This window comes from Centroberyx gerrardi, chromosome 11, assembly GCF_048128805.1.
Source record: "Centroberyx gerrardi isolate f3 chromosome 11, fCenGer3.hap1.cur.20231027, whole genome shotgun sequence".
NCBI classification, from domain to species: Eukaryota; Metazoa; Chordata; class Actinopteri; order Beryciformes; family Berycidae; genus Centroberyx; species Centroberyx gerrardi.
The window spans coordinates 301,595-323,820 of record NC_136007.1 but is presented as its reverse complement, the minus strand read 5'-3'; the positions used below and the strand labels follow the sequence as shown (position 1 = coordinate 323,820).

Here is a 22,226-nt window from a genome sequence, read left to right as displayed (position 1 = left end):
TAATGGTTAGAACATTCTGTCACTTTTTGTTTGCTAAATAAAAGTCTAGGCTAATTAAAAACTTGGCTTACTAATATCAATAGAGATCAATATGATTGCATCCCTAGTAACGTAGCCTACACCAAAACCCATCGCCTGACTCACCACTACATTGCTAAGCTTAATGGATAGGCTATATTGATATTTTGGTAATATTAATATTGATTCTGGATCTGGTGGATGGGTCAGGTTAATAAAGCATGCTTAATTGCATTTATAATCTAACCAGACTTGTAAATTACTTATTCTAGTCCTGTTCACTCAGTCTAAGACTCTTACCATAGACTTAGTAACACCTGAGTAAGACAGTATATCTTTTATGTAGGCCTACTCATGCTCTGTGTTCACTGATGCACCTCACTAGTTAAATATGAGTCACTGGTACCTTCCTCTAGGTCTCAGGCCTGTACTTTAGAAACTTGATATGAGGATGATTTTGTTTGTCAGTGGAATGCTTTTACTTTAGCTCATAAACTGAACAGACGCTCCAGAGTAACTCTCAATGACAGCTGAACATCATTCACTGTCCTTACTGCTGTCAGCTGTTGGATTCACAGCACTTGAAGAGACGATCTTGATGGATTGATATTCAATTCATTCCTTCTGGTGACGTTATCTTAAAGTCCAAAAAAGTAAATAATAATAATAATAATAAAATTAGGCTACATTAGGATGTAACACAGCAGCTAGCAGCCAAAGCAACACCTCATTGAAGGTGCCGAGCCTTAATCAGTCTAATCTTCTATTTTGAGATAATTTGTAATCATAATATTAAATAGTAAATATTACAGACATCTAACCTGTCAGTTTACAACACTCTAAATCAGTTGTCATATTGTTTATTATACCCAAAGTTGCGGTTAGTACTGTTCCCATAGAAAACAATGGATTCAAATGGACTGCTATAAAGTAATCTATTTACATTTTAAGTTACGTTTTGCAATTTCTAGTGGCCTGACATGATGTGTTTTATCTGTTGGATGTTTGTTTTGATCAGCTGAAGAAGAAAAGCGTGGATGATGTCACAGCACATCAGTGAGTGGACAAGAGGTAAACATACGCTACGTTTCATTCTTTCAAATGGATTTTAAAAGCATGTAGTGTAATCCGATAACTGTTCGTTCCATCTCTCTCTCGCACACGTCTCTCCTCACACACACACCCCAACACACACACACACACACACACACACACACACACTCACACACACTTTATACACATTACTTTATAATTCATGATTGACTCACAGAAGACTGTCACTGCCATCTTCCCTCAGTATAAAGACTTAGAGCCTCAACTTGACAAAACTGGCAAACTACAGAGTTCTTCTCAGCTCCGATTACCGATGTATTAGTCCGTTAACTTTGGATCAAATCAGAATCAATAACGTTATGTAAGATAGACTGTTAGTGCAATTATGAATTTGTATGGCCAAATATATCAGTATAAGATGCACTGTAGCGTGAATGCAGCTACTAACGTTGGCTAGCTCCCTAGATAACCTGCCAACTGTGACCAAACATCTCCAGTAATCTGAAATAAGCTCTAAGTCTCGGCTGATCTTCAGTAACAGGACTTGGTGTTCCACTGACAAGTTGGAAATGTCCGATTCAAGTCACATTAACACTGATTTAGTTGTTGATAGTCACTTTAAGTTACAGCAACAGTATTACTCTCTCTTCAGTACAACTGAACGGCAGTCGGCAGGCAGTGCATTGACCGGAACAACTGGTAAAGCAAAGCATTATGGGAAGGGCTAAAATCCTCTATATGTGAGTATATACAGTATATATACTGTATATATATATATATATACAGTATATATAGGCTACAGTAGTATATACAATATAGTATATATACAGTATATATAGTACATCACTGTTCAGCTTCTGTATGAAAGCTCATTCTGGATTGTAAAATGAAATCCTGTGTATTGATGAAGTCAATGTCAAAATGAATTGTCTTTCTTCCTGAATGTGATGTATTTCCTGTTGAAACAGGATGTGGGGGCGGGGCTTAATGCAGGGAGCGATCATTCAAAAGTCTAAACCAATGGGAGATCAGTCAGGGAGAGAAAGGCAGTTTGATTGGATGGGAGGGGTGGAGGGGTGGGACTATCTAAATTTCTGTGATGTTTTATTGGTTGAATCTTTATTTACACTTTGTGCTACAGTATGACATCACCACTAAAACACACAGTTCTCCAGGAAGTAAAAGAAATCAGATTTTGATATAAAAACACAAGAAAATAAAATGGTGTCAACAGGTGTATGATCTGATAGAACGAGGTAAAAAAATATTTTTATTTCAGTGTGACTTTAAAAACCACTTGATAACCACATGGCCCTTGTCTAATGTGTGTGTTGTGTGTGTGTGTATGTGTAGGTTTATCCTACTCATTCAGTTCAAACACACACACACACACTTCACTGTCCTGCTGTGTATTGTCCATTTAAACCTATTATTTGTTATTTATTGTTTTCTTTCAGCCTGCATGAAGCTATATTCACCAGCCTGCATCTCTTGTTGTTTCTATTGATCAGATGTTGTTTCTATTGATTATATGTTGTTTTGTTTGTCAGATATTCATTTTATTGATTAACTGTTTTGATTGGATATTAATTAATTAGATGTTGTTTTTATTGATCAGTTGTTGATCTTTCTTCCTCTGTTTTTGTTTCCTGAAAAGACACAATGGCGCCCCTCGCGGCCTGACTTCACAGGCCCAAACAAAAGCAGCCAATCAGAAGTGACGTTTCGGGGAGCTTCATTTGAGTGGCAGGAAGGCGGACCAACCAGCTGCGCCCGTGCAGCTCGCTCGGGCGGCGGGAGGCGGGGCGCGCGGCGGTGGCAGAGAGAGGAGGCCTGGCTTCAGAAGCACAGCGGAAGGAAAATGGCGGCCGTGGCTGCAGAGCCAGGAGCTGCAGCGGTTCCGACAACAACAACAACAGCAGCGGACGATGAGGCGCAGCTGGAACCGGGTCCGGGCGGGCCGGTACACCCAGGGACCGAGCCGGACCGCGACAGGACGCGGGAATACACCCCGGTTACGGAGCTACTCGGCCCCCGTCTGGAGGATGGGGACGGGGAGGAGCGCCGCCATGTCAGGCCGGAGCTGGAGCCCGCGGCGGGAAAAGCCCTCGCTGCGCGTGCAAGTGAGGAGGAAAACGCTATTATTTCAACGGACGATGAACTGTTATCTAAATACACGGTGTCCGGTATCGGGGACCGGATCAGTATGGACCGGTTCTCTCCCGTGCTGGGTGAGCGCGAGGTCGGCGGGACCGTCCAGGCGGTCTACCGGAGCATCATCACGGACCCGCAGCCCTCCGCCGTTTTCCTGCACTCCTTCCCGGCTCACCCGCCCGTCACGGAGGCCGGGCTGTCGTTAGCAGAACCGGCGGAACCGACCACCAACGTCACGACTAACCGGGCCGAGGCGGCGGACAGAAGCTACACGGCTCTGCTCCAACCGGAGCTCAGGCCCGAACCCGCGGACAAAGCTGCCGGGATCTACCAGGATGCAGCGGAAGACGCCATTTTGGACGGTACCGTAGACCGTCTGTCGGTCCCGGACTGCCAGGACGCGGAGACGGGTTACGGTAAAAACTGTGTGGGAACCCAGCAGAACTCTGTCGGCACAGACGAGCTGCCGGGTCCGGTCCCTCCGGTAGCCCGGACTCTGCGGGACTCCTCCCCGCCCTGCCGGTCTCCCAAGCGGCGGCCGGTGGAGACCGCGACCTTAAAGCAGGAGAAGCCGGGAGAACCTTCCGCGGAGCCGGGCAGCGCCGAACCGGGCCAAGGAGCGTCCTCGCCCGGCTCCGTGGAGCAGCTGAGCCCCGGGTCCGAGGTGCGGGTCTCCCTGGACCACGTCATCGATGACGCGCTGGTGGTGTCCTTCCGGGTGGGAGAGAAGGTCTTCTCCGGGGTTCTGATGGACCTTTCCAAGAGGTAGAACATTACAAACTAATCCTGTAAAACATTCAGGTTCTATATTAATGTACATCCAACAGATAATATCTATACGCCCCTGGATCAATATATTTATCAATATCTATATCCATCCATCCTGAGATAACACATCCTGTATCTGTCTATTATGACACATTATGTTGAATACTCAGTTCTGATTGGCCAGTGAACAGACGGCAGTTTAACATCCAATCATATCACTCCGCAGCTGCTACAGAGAAAGGTAAAAAAGTAGCAGCTTTTGACGTTGCCATGGTTTCAAATCAAATCAACTTGAGCCAGTTAACAACTAAATGACTTTAATTTATTTAGAGAAACTCTGAAACCTGTTTATTAGCTGAGCAAAACAAAACAGTGCAGAAGAAGAAGTCAGTCAAAAGGCACAAAGAAGAGTCTTGGACGGTCTTATTGGTGTTTGTCCCGTTGCTATGGTTGCAGTTATGCCGGAACGTTTTTTTTTTATTTGGTGGAAGCTTGTCAGTTGCTTTAACTCATCATAAAATAATTTAAAATCATGTTTAATGCCTTTGGTTAGCAGCTGTAACAGGCAGGATGAAGCAGATCAGTCAGGTTTATTCTGCCAGAATGACTTCAGCCCATCTCTTATTAATGTAGATCTACCATCATCCCTCAGTGATGTAGATCTACCTTCATCCCTCAGTGATGTAGGTCTACCATCATCCCTCAGTGATGTAGATCTACCATCATCCCTCAGTGATGTAGATCTACCTTCATCCCTCAGTGATGTAGATCTACCTTCATCCCTCAGTGATGTAGATCTACCATCATCCCTCAGTGATGTAGATCTACCATCATCCCTCAGCGATGTAGATCTACGCTTCTATATCGGTGTTCGTCTGGTCTCCTGTCCAGAGGAAACACCTCAGCAGGTTCCTGCCAGTCCGGGATTCAAACCAGCGACACCGTGGTCATGAGCCTGCTGGTCCAACCTTTACAATACAGACAGTAAATATACTGTATATATACTTCTGTATATATATACAGTATATATACAGTAGTATGATGAGAAAAGGTTGTAGTAGAGCTGGGTGATAAATCGATTTTATCAATTAATTTGAATTTATGGTTTAGGACGATGTGTAAAAATGAAAACGGAGTTTCACTTTAACCGGTAAATACGGATCGCTCTGTCAGTCAGTCTCGGCGCCTCCCTGAGCTTCTGCAGTCGATGACGACGCCACCGAGTTTCTCCTCAGACACAAACACCGTGTCAAGATGGCAGCACGCTGCTACAGGTGAGGAGCTCGTTTCCAAAAGGCAGCGTCTCCTCGGTCGTTTGGAAGCGGTTCGGTTTTGCAACGTCCGACGTCGAGCAAACCGCTGTCCGTTGTAAAGTTTGTCTGACTAACTAAAGGTGCAGCACGAGGGTTAGGGTTAGTAACTATCTAATTTATTCCAGCATCTCTTGGCACAAGCTAGCGGCAGCCGCCAAACGGCTGCTAAAGAGCAGGTAACATCAGCGGCAACATTTTCCCGTGGCGTCCCGCATGACAAGAAGCTCCCCGGGGGCGTTTCATATCGCCACAGACGGTCCCAGATACACCCTGGAACATGAATAATGCCTTTGTCTTTTTTAGTTTGTTTTTAAGGTGAAAAAAAATAAATCGGGTGTTGATTTTATTTTTAGGCCACATCGCCCAGCCGTGTTCCATAGTAATATAAACTATCTTCATCTTTATTTTCACCTTCTTCAGGGGCTACAATGCAGGATTGTGTGTGTGTGTGTGTGTGTGTGTGTGTGTGTGTGCATCTGTATATTCATAGTATTCCCATGATGTCACAAGCATTTCCTACCAATATGGTGCTATACAGTACACACAGCTGATTGGCTGTTTGTCATTTGATTGTTCCTAACAGAATACTGTGAGTACAGTCACACACACACACACACACACACACACACACACACAAAATTCTAATGTGTCAAAGCAACTGAAAGCGTCCAGCTGCACTTTGAGTCTCAACAGTTCATTCTGCAGCATGAAAATATTAGTAAAGACGAAGTTATGGATCAACGTCAAAATGTCGCCGTGGCCTCGCTGTAGGAGTCTGCGGTGTCACCGTAGCAACAGAAGCTGCCGCAGTTCACCGCTCCTCTCCTAAACTGTAACTGAGCATCAGGTGACACGCGACCAGAAGAGCTGCGATTGGCCGCTCGGTGTCTCCTCCTCCTGTATCGGTCGCTGTGGGCCGATAGTGAAGAACATGGAGCGGATGAAGAGAGACGAGCTGAGGAGGTTCAGATGTTCATCTGGACCGCAGAGTGCTATCCAGCTGCAGCCTCGCAGAACGCGCCCCTGCTGGGCAAACGCCTCCGGATGGGCGGAAATGAAATATTAATGAAATATTATTATTATTTTTAAAACATGCACTAGTTTCACTCCATGTTGTTGAAACAATGCTGTTATAAAAGCGGTTTCACTGGATATTTGTTGTTAATTTTTGTGCTAGTTTTAGCGTCAAACTAACTTCTGGTTCAGAACAATGTCGCCTTCAAAATAAAAGCACTGAAATTGGAATGTCAATATGTATTATTCAGTTTCTCCTCAATAAAACCATAACAGGAATTTGACTCAGTAAAGCATCAGCCTCTCATGAGAGAGCTAGGCACAAAATTGTGGTACCTTTGTCAGAATTAAATCTAATAAAATCAAATAAGTACTGCATGTATCAACAGTGCTTTTAGACACTTCATGACTCCCTCCTCTTTCTATGTCACTATTTTGATTTAAAAACAGTGACCCAGTACAACTTTATGAAGTTGCCTGATAGGCTACTTCTGCCGTGAACTGTGGATTAATGTAAGGTGTGTGTGTCTGCGAGATATATTCTTCTCTACCTTGAGAAAGGTTTAGCCAGGTCCTGTGGGGGCATTATGTTGAAATGTGCACAATTAACCTAGTCATACTCGTAAACATCACTATTCCCTGCTAGGTCAAATTTTCATATGGAAACTCAAAATCACCATTAAATTTTCTCAGTGTTTCCCCTTTTGAATTTCATAGCTCTATTTTAAATTTAATTTGAAATCATACGCTCCCTGAATAATACATATTGAAATTCCTGTTGTCAAAACTGTAAATTACTGTGCTTTTATTTTGAAGGCAAGATTGTGCTGAAACGGAAGTTAGTTTGACGCTAAAACTAGCATAAAAATGAACAACAAAACATCGAATGAAATGCTTATGTAACAGCATTGTTTTAAAAACATGGAGTGAAACTGTTGAAATTTGCATTGCCAAGTCTGTCAGTTTCGGTGCTTTTATTTTGAAGGTGACATTGTTCTGAACCGGAAGTTAGTTTGACGCTAAAACAAACATACAAATGAACAACAAATATCCAGTGAAACCGCTTTTATAACAGCATTGTTTCAACAACATGGAGTGAAACTAGTCCATGTTAAAAAAAAATAAAAATAAAATAAGCACAGCCAGTTTAATTTCCACACATCCGGAGGTGTTTTCCCAGCCAGGGCGCGTTGTGCGAGGCTGCAGCTGCAGAGCGCCGCTCATCTCCCGATTATAAAGACACCAGATGAACTGAAACATCCAACAGTCTGAAACTGTTTCTGAGGATGGAAACAAGATTACTTCAGTCTGTGCTTTGTTAGCAGGGAAGGAATAAAAACTTTGCGTTACTGAACGTCTCAGTATAGATAGTATTCGATTAGCGTCATCACGGTCGCTGCGGCCATATTGTTGACGTAGCGCTGCAGCTGTCAACTATAGTGACAGCAGTGCTAATAGGAAGCTAGCCACCGTTAGCGTTATCTCTGTTGTCTATTACCGTTTCTGTTGCATTAGGATCTATTACAAAATAGCGATGTGTCCTGCGTTATACACAGCTGTAGTGATAACAACAATAAAACCTCGGGGTTAGTTTGTATGCCTCCCTGCTGTCTGCAGACATGAAGGGAGAGAGGATCTGCAGCGCAGGAGACATGTGTGGATAGTTAGGAGAAACAGGCTAAACTTTCAGCCAGCTCCTCACAGCAAAGTCTGTTCACCTCATTTTACCACAGGTAACAGTGAACAGGTGTGTGGTGTACCTGCTTCTCCAGCTTCTCCACCTCCTTCTCTGACTTTTATTCCTTATGGCAGATCGCAAACAGGTACACCACACAACTGTTCACTGTTAACTTAATAGCTAACATTATTGGCGTTGACCAATCATGACCAATCAATTTACAAATTCTTCTTCACTTAGCTAACGTTAATGTCTACCTGTAGTAAAATGAGGTGAACAGACTTAGCTGTGAGGAGCTGGAAGCTGAAAGTTTCACCTGTTTCTCCTAACTATCCACACATCTCTCCTGCGCTGCAGATCCACAGTCTGTCTCCCTTCACGTCTGCGGACAGCAGGGAGGCGAACAAACTAACCCCAGGGGTTTTGTTATCACTACAGCTGTGTACAACGCAGGACACATCACTATTTTGTAATAGATCCTAACGCAACAGAAATGGTAATAAACAATAGAGATAACGCTAACGGTGGCTAGCTTCCTATTAGCACTGCTGTCACCTAGGCTGTCACTAGTCGACAGCTGCAGAGCTATGTCAACAATATGATGACGCTAATCGAATACTATCTATTACTGAACGTCTCAGTATCAATACTGAACATCTCAGTGTTACTGAACGTCTCAGTGTTACTGAACGTCTCAGTATCAATACTGAACGTCTCAGTGTTACTGAACGTCTCATATTACTGAACATCTCAGTATCAATACTGAACGTCTCATATTACTGAACGTCTCAGTATTCTGCATCAATTGTCTGACTGAACATACTCTGAATGGAAACAGTTTCCTTGAATGTAAACACCAGACAGAAACATGTTTGTTGTTGTTTGATCACATTGATGTACGAACCAAACTACAGTTGTTTTCAGAAGTGTCTTAAGGCCCTGACACACCAAACCGATGTCAAAGAACCAGCGGCGACGAAGGCCGACTGTTGCGTCGCCTCACGTCGCCTGTGTCTGGTCCAAAAAGTTGCACTTGAACACACCGCAAAGACTACAGCCGACGGCCAACTAGCACGTACGTTCTGCGCCTGCGTGAGGGGAAATAACCATATGTCTGATAAGAAGTTGCAAATGGCACTGGCGTTGTCAGCCCTTGGTCTTTGGTTGTGGAAGAAGAAAGGAAGAGGCGGAGGCGAAAAATAAATAATACCGCACTAAATGGGTGAAATCATGAATAACGTTACTCCAGCGACAGGCTCAAGGGGCTTTCCCGAACCTGTCGAGAGCTGGAGATAAATGAAACCTCCGATTTTAAAAATTTCGCTCGGCTCTTTCCTGTTCAGTTCCACATGTTGAAGGAATTTATCAGTCCAATCATCCAGAGGCAAAACACGAACTACCAATCAGAGTGATCTCTCTCACCGACGGCTCCGACGCCGATTCGACACGCTCAATCGGCCGAAAAGACGCCGACAGGGTCCGACTAGTGCCGACGGTGCGGGACACACCGCAAAAACTAGGGACACCGACGCTTACCGACGGCCGACTGTCGGTTTGGTGTGTCAGGGGCTTTAGTTAATAAGGGCAGTGATGTTTTGTTGTGTAACCGAAAAGTAACCTAAGCTAACAAGCTAACCGCTAAGCTAACAAGCTAACCGCTAAGCTAACGAGCTAACCGCTAAGCTAACGAGCTAACCACTAAGCTAACGCTAACTATCAGGGGAGTGTGAGCAGGAAGCATAGGGTCCAAAATTAACAGAATTTATTTTTTTTATCAGCCATAAAACTGCATCATGCAATATTTCATTAAAAATTATTACTTTAAATATTACACTAAATAAACTGGCATTACTTTGTTGTACCTTCAACTCATAGTACTTTTCCAGTGCCCCACACACACACACACACACACACACACACACACACACACACACACACACACAGAGGCTCATGTACGCCGCCTCTCGCTGAAACACAGATCCCCTCCATGACTTTTCTCATTGTCTGCCATCTTTGTTTTCATTTTTTCTTTTGGTGATTTAACACCGGCTTTGTTGCCACATCTGTAAGGTAACAAAGTGGAACTAACGCTCGGTGTTTCTGACTAAAAAGCTAGACGGACATTTGTACTGTAGAAGTCAGGTAGAAGTCCAGTGTTTCCCCTGTATATATTCTACTGTGGTGGGCTGCCGCGGTAACATCATGACATGCCATGCTAAAAATAATTTGATTTTAGGCTTAAATGGTGTCACTTGGTAGGTAAACTGCTGTTAGAACCAGTGTTTCTAGGCTCCGCTGCTGAAACGTCATGGACACACTGCTGCCTATAGTGTTTCTATAATCATTCAGTCATTTCCTATAATAACTGCTGCCTATAATGTTTCTATAATCATTCAGTCATTTCCTATAATAACAGCTGCCTATACTGTTTCTATAATCATTCAGTCATTTCCTATAATAACTGCTGCCTATAGTGTTTCTATAATCATTCAGTCATTTCCTATAATAACTGCTGCCTATAATGTTTTTATAATCATTCAGTCATTTCCTATAATAACAGCTGCCTATACTGTTTCTATAATCATTCAGTCATTTCCTATAATAACTGCTGCCTATAGTGTTTCTATAATCATTCAGTCATTTCCTATAATAACTGCTGCCTATAATGTTTCTATAATCATTCAGTCATTTCCTATAATAACAGCTGCCTATACTGTTTCTATAATCATTCAGTCATTTCCTATAATAACTGCTGCCTATAGTGTTTCTATAATCATTCAGTCATTTCCTATAATAACTGCTGCCTATAGTGTTTCTATAATCATTCAGTCATTTCCTATAATAACTGCTGCCTATAGTGTTTCTATAATCATTCAGTCATTTCCTATAATAACTGCTGCCTATAATGTTTCTATAATCATTCAAGTCAAGTCAATTTTATTTGTATAGCACATTTCATACACAGGTAAGCTCAATGTATTTCATATTAAAAGGCAAAATAGTAACAATAAACGGATAAGGAGATAGAATACACATATATATTCAGTCATTTACTGTAACTAGTCCATACCTGGGGATGCGCGCGCCACAACTCGGCGCAGACTTGCCAAAAAGGCGCATAAACAGTGTAAATTTGTGAAAATGGAAAAATCAGCTCCGTCAGTCCCTGCCTATGCCAATGCTCAATGCCCATGTGCAGTTTGAGATTGATTGGCCGACCCGTTGAGGAGCAAAATGGATGCGGACAGACGGACGGACAGACAGAGGTTTCCTCATTCTATAGTAGGATAACTGCTGCCTATAGTGTTTCTATATCATTCAGTCATTTCCTATAATAAACTGCTGCCTATAGTGTTTCTATAATCATTCAGTCATTTCCTATAATAACTGCTGCCTATAGTGTTTCTATATCATTCAGTCATTTCCTATAATAACTGCTGCCTATAGTGTTTCTATAATCATTCAGTCATTTCCTATAATAACTGCTGCCTATAGTGTTTCTATAATCATTCAGTCATTTCCTATAATAACTGCTGTCTATAGTGTTTCTATAATCATTCAGTCATTTCCTATAATAACTGCTGCGTGTGTGTTTGTCACTCGGACCATGCCACCGCTATAAGAAAAAATACTCGGGGAAACACTGAAGTCTGAGTAATCGCGCTACAGAACAACAGCCAATCTTCTGTTACTAGGCTGCTTTTACTCTTTGATCTGATTGGCTCACGTTATGACAGGTCTGGTACAGGAGGGTCGTATTAGACTCAGATGGTCTTAACACATAAACACAGTGAAGTAAACCTGGCAGTGCGTTGTGATTCCAAAATTATTTACCGGTGACCCCATTTTTTTTTCCCGCCAAACCCCAAATTTACCGGTGCTTGGCGGATGTCGCTTGGCGGGTGGCGGGTGTTAATTTTGGACCCTGAGGAAGCAGGAAGTGATTGTTCAAACCGGACAGGAAACAGCCGGACCGCAGCGAACGGCGGACAGTTCTGTCCTTCAGTTTGGTAAAGAAATCTCAAACTGGAGAACTTTCTTCTTTCTTTGTGATCCTGCAGCGGTTGATGAAGAAGCCCCGCCCCCACACCTTGAAGCCCTCCCCCACACCTTGAAGCCCTCCCCCACACCTTGAAGCCCCGCCCCTCACCTGGACGAGCAGGACAATACAATACAATATTTCAAAACAGAAACATATTTTCTAATTTATCAAATGATGGAATATTGGTTGCAGCCCGACTAGCTAACTGGCTGAGTGTTATGTGGAAAACTGTTTCCACTGACATGAGGGTGAACTGCTCTATTCTATTCTATTCTAATCTATTAAGGATTAGAACTGGTTTATATTAGACAAGGCAGGGAGAAGTGTTTGAAAAGCACAATACTTAAATCTGTTTTTCTCTTTCTCTCCCTGTCTCCCTCCACCTGTCTCCCTCCACCTGTCTCTCTCTCCACCTGTCTGTCTCTCCAGGTTTGGTCCCTATGGAATCCCCATCACAGGGTTTCCCAGGCGGGACTACAGGGATCGACCTCAACCTATGCAGCTACAACAGGAAGTAGATGACTGCCAGTCCAGGAAGCAGGAAGTAGTCACTCTCAGCGCCCCTCCCCCTCCTCACCCCTGGACCTCCAAACCTCCTCCGCTGTTCCAGGAGGGGGCGCCGTACCCCCCCCCTCTGTTCATCAGGGACACGTACAACCAGGCCTTACCTCAGCCGCCGCCGCGGAAGATCAAACGTCCGAAGCGTCGCTACCGCTGCGAAGAACCCACCTCCATCATGAATGCCATCAAGCTCCGCCCCCGCCAAGTGCTCTGCGACAAGTGCAAGGGCGTGGTGACGGCGGGCGGCCCCAGGGAGGCGCGCCGGGGTCCGTCGTCGTCGTCGGAGCCCCGGGGCGAGGAGGCGTCCAGGAGGAGGAGGCCGGCGGACGGAGCGACGTCTTCGGCCGCCAAACGGCTGAGGAGCGACCGGGAGGAGAAGGGAAGTCGCGGCGCGGCGGACAGGCGGCCGGCGGCCGGGATACGAGTGGCGTCTTCGTCATCGGCCTCTTCTCGCCGCGTCCTGAGGGGCGTGTCCTCCTCGTCCTCCTCGTCCTCGTCGAGTCGGGTGCGTCTGAAGCTGAACTCTAAAAAGGTTCTGGCTAAAGGTTCTGCGGTGGAACGCTCCAAAGCCCGGCAGGTTCTTAAGAAACTGTCCAGAAGCTCGCAGCCGCCGCCTCCGCACCGCCGGCCCCGAGAGAACCAGAACCAGAACCAGAACCAGAACCAGGACCGCCCCAAGGCCGTGACCCGCGCCGCCACCCTGCAGAGCCACAACCAGAAGGTCCACTTCACCCGCCGCCTGCAGCACCTCAGCGGCGCCGCCGTCGGCTCCGGGCCGCACGCGGCGCTACCGCCCAGGATGCGCCTCAAGCCCCAAAGGTATCGTACCGACGACAGCCAGGCGTCCTGCTCTTCCTCCTCCTCTAACTCCTCCCCCCCCAAACAGAGCGCTCGCACAGCGCCTCCCAAGTCCGCTTTAAGCCCCGCCCCCACCCGTGCACCGACCCCGCCCCTATCTCAAACCCCGCCCCCTTCCTCAACTGTAGCTCCTCCCTGCCCCCCGGTGCCCTCCTCCTCTTCCTCCTCAGGTGTAGCCGTTGTTGCCATGGAGAAGCAGGAGGAGCCCCGCCCCCCCGACAGGGAGGAGGAGGAGGCGGAGCGGCGAGGGGCGGGGGGAGGGGGGGGGCAGCAGGTCGTCGACTCCTCCTCCTCCTCCTCGCTCGACCTGGACGACCTGAAGTCAGAGTGCAGCTCCACTGAGACCTTTGACCTCCCTCCTCCTGGAGAGCTCCTCCCCCTCCTCCCCCCTCCCTCCTCCTCCTCCTCCTCCTCCTCCACCCCCCCTCCCCTCCCCGCCCCCCCGTCTTCTTCGTTCATAGCGCCTCGTTGCTCCTCCTCTTCCTCGGTGTTCTCCCCCTCCCCCCCCCTTCCTCCCAGAGCAGAGGGGGAGGAGGAGCGGGGGGGGGAGGAGGAGGAGGAGGAGGAGGGAGGAGGCGAGGCCAAGAGGGGCCGCAAGTCTTCCTCCTCCTCCTCCTCCTCCTCCTCATCCTCCATGTTCTCCAAGTCCGTGTCGAAGTGTTCGGCGCCGGACGGGCGGACGGTGTGCGTGGGCGACATCGTCTGGGCGAAGATCTACGGCTTCCCCTGGTGGCCGGCGCGCGTCCTGGGCATCACCGTGTCGCGGCGCGGCGACACCGGCCTGGCGGTGCGGCAGGAGGCGCGCGTCTCCTGGTTCGGCTCGCCCACCACCTCCTTCCTGCCGCTCGCTCAGCTCGCTCCCTTCCTGGAGAGCTTCCAGTCTCGCTTCGACCGCAAGAGGAAAGGACCGTACCGCCGCGCCATCGCCGAGGCCGCCAGCGCCGCCAAGCAGCTCACGCCCGAAGTCCGGGCGCTGCTCACACAGTTTGAGACATAGTGTGTGAGAGTGTGTGTGTGAGAGTGTGTGTGTGTGTGTGTGGAGGACAAGGCAGGCAGGAAACAGCCACAGCTCCACCACCTCAGCCCCGCCCCCTTCACGCTTCACCTCCTCCTGCCTCGCCCCCTCACTGCGGGCCACCCCCCCCCCCACCCCCCCCGGACTGTCACCTGTCCGTCTGCTCAGAGACTGAAGCCGGACGGACAGACGGACTGAAGATTAGCGTTCATATTTTCTGTTTTTTTTTTTTGTTCTTTCTGTTTGAAGCGTGCGCTCTTCTGTCGGCTGGAGGTTTGGTCGTTTTACCTGTCAGTGTTTCACAGTGTGTTACCTGTCTCCACCAAGGTCCTCAGTTTTAGCCCGGCGCAGGGTTTGGCTCCTGCTGTTGCTAGGAAACGACTGAAAACCTGTTTGTGCAAGAGTCTTTTACTAAGAGGTGAAATACTTTAACATGCCAAGATATCAGCAGCGCCCCCTAGCTGTTGGAAATAACAAGTGTCTTACAGGCTGGTTCACACACACACACACACACACACAGTAGAAAACCGTCTACATGTAACATGTAGAAAAATAACCTGCAGACACCAAACCATGGTAACATTTGGCTCCTATTGTCTGTTTTAATATTGCCACATGTGGTCGGCTTGTAAAATGGTGAAAATGTGTCTCAAACCACATGAAGAACTCTTATCCCTCTGAACACACAACCTCACACACCAACACCAGCTGCTCTGGATCCACTGGATCCTCTGGAGATCCTTTTGATCCCCTGAGATCTTCTGGCCCATCAGGCCCGCCTCCCAGTTCAGTAGCAGCAGTGATAGTGACATCACTTCCTCTGCAGTGGTAGACAGACTAGTTGTGAAATGTTTAACGTGCGTTTTTCCTTTAAAGGTTAATTTGTCTGTAAAATGGCTAATTAGCATTGAAACTGATAGATAGCACATCACAAGCTAGTTTGCTAAGCTGGCCCATTGATATGAGTGGTGAATGCTAACAGTATAGCAGAGTGAAGCTGCAGGTCACCAGCCCTCTATGCAACACACACACACACACACACACACACACACACACACACATACACTCCTGCCTTCCGTCTCTAAGCTAGCTAAGACTGTTTGTGTGTCAGATGACCTTTGACCCCGGCTCCCTCTGCAGCCCAGACAGGAAAATGTTGATGCTGCTGTTTCATTTCTGTTTTCTCGTCCCACATCAGACTGAAATGTTTTGGTGAAATCAGTCCGTTCAGGTCAGAAAACTTTCAGCTGACTGCAGCAGAAATCACAGTGATTTCAGTTTTAAATCAGACTGACGACTTTCGTTATAAAATCATTTCAGCTGCTGTCGCTTCGGAATCTAAATCACAGATTCTACTTGTTGATAAATCACTGATTTTATTGTCATGTAAAGTCCGTTCCTCCGGTTCCTCTTGGTGAGGCACAAGCTGATTTTACTGTTCTGTTGGTTCTGCTGTTGTGGAGCCAGATGTTCTCCTGGTTCCTCCTGGTTCTTCCATGTTCTGCGGAGGAACTTTACCTGAGCTGGAAAAACATTGTCATCATTTATTTTGTTCTAGTCTGTCACACTAACTGAAGTTTGGTCTTTTGCCTGAATCATTAGTGTTTACATTACACACACACACGTTTATTAGTGTGACAGATGAAGACTGAACTGTCCAGACCTCCGTGAGTTTCAGTGAGGAATGAATGAGTTTGGCTGAAGATGAGTTCAGGTGACGATCAGCTGATTTATAACGTAGTTTAACACACTGACAGACTGACAGGTAGGACGCACTGACCAGAACAACGTTAGCACAGGAAACATGATGATGATGATGATGGTTCTGTTTTCCCTCTGCTGTTTTTCTGTTCAGTTCTCTCTGTTTCTCGGACTCTTTTTACCGTCTGTTTGCAGATCAGAGATTCTGTTTGGGGGATGAAACGACTCAAACAAAAACCGTTTGAAAAAATAATGGAAGAAAAAAGGACAAACTGATAAAACCCAGTTGAAGAATTGACTTGTGTAAATGTTTTTCTGATGTTTTAAAAAATATATAAATAAACTGTCAAACTTCCAAGAACACTTTTCCCTAGTTGTCGTCATTTGGGGAACTTGGTTTCATTCTTCCTATTGACTGCCTTGACAGCGACAGCTGATGTGTAAATCCTCTGCAGGGGGCGGCGCCTTGCTCAGCGGCACGCCGGCTGTCCAAACAGACCGACGGCTCGCTTAGTACCGAGATAAACAGATTTTCTCACCTGCAAACAGATGTTTGGTAAATCGGGTCTCAGTTGTTTTTCCCCAAAGTCTCAGCAACAACAACCGTCTCTTATGTTTCGATTCCTCGTCGCTCCTGTCAGGTGAAAACCTCGTAACTCCCCGCAGCTCTCCGTGCTTCTGATTGGACGGAAAGTGAAGCCGGTCTTTAACCGCTCACGTCAAACGCCTCTCGGCCTTTCATCTGAAACTTAGCGATGTTTTGGAGATACGGGGTTTTTCATCTGACGGCACCAACACACAGCGATGCTTTTGTTGCTAAGCTGCTTTTGGGAAGTGCAGCTCTTATAGCCATACTGGGAAATTAGCACCAGCCACCAGTTAAATACTGGGAAATTACCAGTTAAATACTGGGAAATTAGCACCAGTCACCAGTTAAATACTGGGAAATTAGCACCAGTCACTAGTTAAATACTAGGAAATTACCAGTTAAATACTGGGAAATTAGCATCAGTCACCAGTTAAATACTGGGATATTAGCATCAGTCACCAGTTAAATACTGGGAAATTACCAGTTAAATTCTGGGAAATTAGCATCAGTCACCAGTTAAATACTGGGAAATTACCAGTTAAATTCTGGGAAATTAGCATCAGTCACCAGTTAAATACTGGGAAATTAGCACCAGTCACCAGTTAAATACTGGGAAATTACCAGTTAAATTCTGGGAAATTAGCACCAGTCACCAGTTAAATACTGGGAAATTAGCACCAGTCACCAGTTAAATACTGGGAAATTAGCACCAGTCACCAGTTAAATACATGTGCAGTCTGTTAGTTGGTCTTAGTTGGATTCCTGTTAGAAACATGCAGTTAGTAAAATGGTTTAAAGTTATCTCTGTAGTCGGTCTATAGTCAATGTGTATCTCAGTCAGTAGTCAGTCTGTAGCTCTGTATATCGGTCTGTAGTCAGTATGACAGACTAACACAGACAACAGACTGACAATACAGGACAACAAACACTAACAGACAACATACTGACAGTATAGGACAACAGACTCTTAACACAGTCAGTCTTTAGTTCAATCTCTATCTCAGTCTGTAGTCAGTCTGTAGTAAATACTGGGAAATTACCAGTTAAATATACAGACTAGTCAGTCTGTAGTTCGTTCTGTAGTCAATCTCTTATCAGTCTGTAGTCTGGTCTGTTGTCGGTCTGTATCTCGGTCTGTAGTCAGTCTGTATCTCAGTCTGTAGTCAGTCTGTAGTTCGGTCTGTAGTCAGTCTCTCATCAGTCTGTAGTCTGGTCTGTAGTCAGTCTGTATCTCGGTCTCTTATCTGTCTGTAGTCCGGTCTGTTGGCAGTCTAGTCAGTCTGTATCTCGATCTGTAGTCAGTCTCTTATCTGTCTGTAGTCCGGTCTGTTGGCAGTATGTAGTCAGTGTGTATCTCGGTCTGTAGTCAGTCTGTATCTCGGTCTGTAGTCAGTCTGTAGTTCGGTCCAAAGTCAGTCTGTAGTTCGGTCTATGGTCAGTCTGTAGTCAGTCTGTAGTTCGGTCTATGGTCAGTCTGTAGTTCGGGCTTTAGTCAGTCTGTAGTTCGGTCTGTGGTTTGGTCTGTAGTTCAGTCTGTAGTCAGTCTGTAGTTCAGTCTGTAGTCAGTCTGTAGTTCAGTCTGTGTTTCATCCGGTGGACTGTCTGTTGTCTGTTGTCTGTGTCTTATTTATTTTTTCTGGAGATGCTGGAAGGAAACTTCTTAAATCTCTTTTCTCTGCCAATTCAATTCAGTTCAATTCAGTTAAACTCATTTCAGTTCCATTCAATTCAAATCAGCTTTATTAGCCTGACTGTTATGGACTCTATAGTCATACAGTGTGATGTCATATAGGAAAAGGAAACTTGAGATGCAATATTATAAATTAACAAAATAGTAAAATATAAAATGTGCCATTTACAGTGTCACACATATTTACTGTCAATATACAATGTTAATCTCTCTCTCTCTCTGTATGTGTCTCTATATCTCTCTGTCTTTCTCTCTGTCTCTCTCTCTCTTTCTGTCTGTCTCTCTCTCTCTCTGTATGTCTCTCTCTCTGTCTGTCTCTCTCTCTGTATGTGTCTCTATATCTCTCTCTCTTTCTGTCTGTCTCTCTCTCTGTATGTGTCTCTATATCTCTGTCTTTCTCTCTGTCTCTCTCTCTCTTTCTGTCTGTCTCTCTCTCTGTATGTCTCTCTGTCTGTCTCTCTCTCTGTATGTCTCTGTCTGTCTCTCTCTCTGTATGTGTCTCTATATCTCTGTCTTTCTCTCTGTCTCTCTCTCTCTGTCTGTCTCTCTCTCTGTATGTCTCTCTCTCTGTATGTCTCTCTCTCTCTTCCAGTGCTGCCACAGTGAAGGGTTGTTGATGGAGAAAATCCAGACGCTGCCATTGGCTGACAGCTGTCCAATCAGATGAAGGAGGAGGGGACACAGCGAGATATGATTAATGAAATGGACATTAATAATTATTCTTATTTAAGTGCAGATTATATATTTATAAAGAAATGCTGTAGGATGTTTTGGTTTCTTGAAGGAAAACGCAGGAAGTCAGTCGATCAAATATTGATTAATTAATTATTGACCTGATTGTTCTGGTATCCCTGTTTCTGCTCTGAGATACTGAGTGTTTCCATGGACACTGATCAGATTAATGGCTCATATCCTCGTTAAGGTGTTATTCTGATTAAACTGTCTGTAGACTATGCATCTTCCAATCAATCACCAATATTGCTTTACAGTTTCCTCACCAACCTGCTGCAGCAGCTGAGTCTCCATGATGGAGGAACATTGGAGAATTGTCTGTTAGTTAATAAACATACGACAGATGGAACACTTTAGTATCCTGAATATTAGCAGATTATTAGTTTGCATGGAAACACTCGGTCTTCTCCTGCGTTCTCCTTCCTAATTTCGGTTCCTTCGTTGTCAGCTGCACAAAATATCCAGCTCGTCTTTTCCAGGCTTTCCTGAAAATTTAGTGAAATGAGCACAGTCTTAAATACGTGAGAGACAAATATGTTTTCCCACCATGAAAGAGTTACGTGAAGGATATAAGCAGGAAGTAGTCAGACTTTGAGGTCAGGTGTTGCGGTCCGGGCGGCGGATGGGCGGAAACATCTGCTTTCAACTCCGACGACCCGGGTTTGATTCCCAACTCCTGAAGTTTTGATTTTTAGCTAAAGTTTGTCTTATGTATCCAGGACCAAAGCCTTTCCCCAACCTTAACCAAAGTTGCTTTAGTTGTCTAAACTTGAAAATGTTGCGTCCAGTTCCTGCTGTCGTCACAGAATCCAGGAACGTAAGGCAACAGAAGAACGTTTGTAAGTTACGTAGGAACGTAATCTTCACATAATTCATGTCCACAACACAGTCTGCGTTTCAGAGTTCGTGCTCATTTCACCAAAATTTATGGATCACTTTGGTCATTTCAGCTAATATTGAGTCCTAAATCTTATTTTTGGAACAAGTGAAAGAAGCAGCTGGTGGGGTGACAGAATCTTTTCAGTGGTTTCAACACAAATCTAGAAAATTCTCGGCCATGTTGATTTGCCTCAGAAACCAGCGATATAATTTTTTCATTTGCTTTAAACAAAATTAGATTTTAGGAGTCAAAACAAATCCCTCATTAAGACGGATGTTTTCTGCAGGCTGGCAGCCATGTTTACCACATTGGAGAGACAGGAAACAGTTCTTCTTCTGTCCTGCTGCAGCGTGCAGCCATTGCCCTGCGACTTCCTGATCGGTTCCCAAACAAAATACATCGATCCATTAAATGTGATGGAACATATTGAATAATGCAGTTAAACCTAGAGAACTTTCAACCAAACTATGAAAACACCTTTCAACCATTACCCAAATGAACCCAACTTATTCTGCTGGGAGCCTGTTCATCAAAACATACTAGTACCTGAACATACTAGGACTCTGAACATACTAGCACCTGAACATACTAGGACTCTGAACATACTAGCACCTGAACATACTAGTACCTGAACATACTAGGACTCTGAACATACTAGTACCTGAACATACTAGGACTCAAAACATATTAGGACTCTGAACATACTAGTATCTGAACATACTAGTACCTGGACATACTAGGACTCTGAACATACTAGTACCTGAACATACTAGGACTCAAAACATATTAGGACTCTGAACATACTAGTATCTGAACATACTAGTACCTGGACACACTAGGACTCTGAACATACTAGTACCTGGACATACTAGTACCTGGACACACTAGGACTCTGAACATACTAGTACCTGGACATACTAGGACTCTGAACATACTAGTACCTGAACATACTAGGACTCTGAACATACTAGTACTTGAACATACTAGTACCTGAACATACTAGGACTCTGAACATACTAGTACCTGAACATACTAGGACTCTGAACATACTAGTACCTGAACATACTAGTACCTGAACATACTAGGACTCTGAACATACTAGTACCTGAACATACTAGGACTCTGAACATACTAGGACTCTGAACATACTAGTACTTGAACATACTAGTACCTGAACATACTAGGACTCAAAACATACTAGGACTCTGAACATACTAGTACCTGAACATACTAGGACTCTGAACATACTAGGACTCTGAACATACTAGTACCTGAACATACTAGGACTCTGAACATACTAGTATCTGAACATACTAGTACTTGAACATACTAGTACCTGAACATACTAGGACTCAAAACATACTAGGACTCTGAACATACTAGTACCTGGACACACTAGGACTCTGGTCATTGGTTTGTTTGTTTTTTATACCCAGACTGTAAACCAAATTTCCCCTTGACGGACAATAGATAATTGAATTTAATTGAACTGGACTGGACTGAACTGAACTGAACTGGACTGAACTGGACTGAACTGGACTGGACTAGACTAGACTAGACTAGACTAGACTAGACTAGACTAGACTAGACTGGACTGGACTGGACTGGCCCCAGCAGAAACAGCTGTGTGACCTGCTCTGGGTCCTGAACCACAGTTTTAATCTATTGCTCACTTCTCCCATTAAAACTGGTACTGGAACCGTCAGTCTGCAGCTGACCGACCGGCTGCTAGACAATGAGGGGTTAAGGGTAAAGTCAAGGTAAAGTCAAGGTGAAGTCAAGGTGAAGTCAAGGTGAAGTCAAGGTGAAGTCAAGGTGAAGCAGTGTCAGTATTACCAGACTGTTTCCTGTATGAACCGCCAGCTTCCCCCCTGCAGGGCTTTTTTACTTTGATCTGTGATCTTGAAAAAATGCAAATATGTGAACATAACATAGAAAAAGTCATGATATTATTATTCTAAATATTATGTACAAAAAGATGATAAATGCAATAAAGATTGCATGTGCTATGCTATAATCCCAGTGCAGATCAGAGCCTCAGGCTTTGTTGTTGTTAAGCTATTTTAGAAATATTCCCGAAATTATTTTATTATTGTTTTATTTTAAATATAATTTAAAAGTGGAGGGAGAAGACTGCTGCTGCCTGGACAAGCCTATATT

At 44.9% G+C, this 22,226-nt stretch overlaps 2 protein-coding genes and 1 long non-coding RNA gene across 3 annotated transcripts in view; 2 read left to right on the top strand and 1 right to left on the bottom strand.

Annotated features, from left to right (window-relative positions):
- Nucleotides 1-22,226, top strand: part of pfdn1 (prefoldin subunit 1) — a 326,057-nt gene that overhangs the window by 56,935 nt on the left and 246,896 nt on the right. The gene's annotated exons all lie outside the window — the stretch shown is intronic.
- Nucleotides 2,933-14,569, top strand: pwwp2a (PWWP domain containing 2A). Its single transcript, XM_078286690.1, has 4 exons — nt 2,933-3,990; nt 12,470-13,903; nt 14,028-14,046; nt 14,082-14,569. The coding sequence occupies exons 1-4, from the start codon at nt 2,933-2,935 to the stop codon at nt 14,454-14,456; spliced, it is 2,886 nt and encodes a 961-aa protein (XP_078142816.1). The 3' UTR covers nt 14,457-14,569.
- LOC144541752 (uncharacterized) lies at nt 20,390-21,581 on the bottom strand. The gene is made up of 3 exons (XR_013506846.1): nt 21,469-21,581; nt 20,909-20,974; nt 20,390-20,627 (listed from the first exon to the last, which is right to left on the bottom strand). It is a non-coding gene; the product is annotated as an uncharacterized LOC144541752 (long non-coding RNA).

Excerpts from the sequence above, each read along its gene's own strand:
- pwwp2a (XM_078286690.1), top strand. The coding sequence starts at position 2,933 with ATGGCGGCCGTGGCTGCAGAGCCAGGAGCTGCAGCGGTTCCGACAACA. Across the intron at positions 3,991-12,469 it reads CTGATGGACCTTTCCAAGAG|GTTTGGTCCCTATGGAATCC; the intron begins GTAGAACATTAC and ends CTGTCTCTCCAG.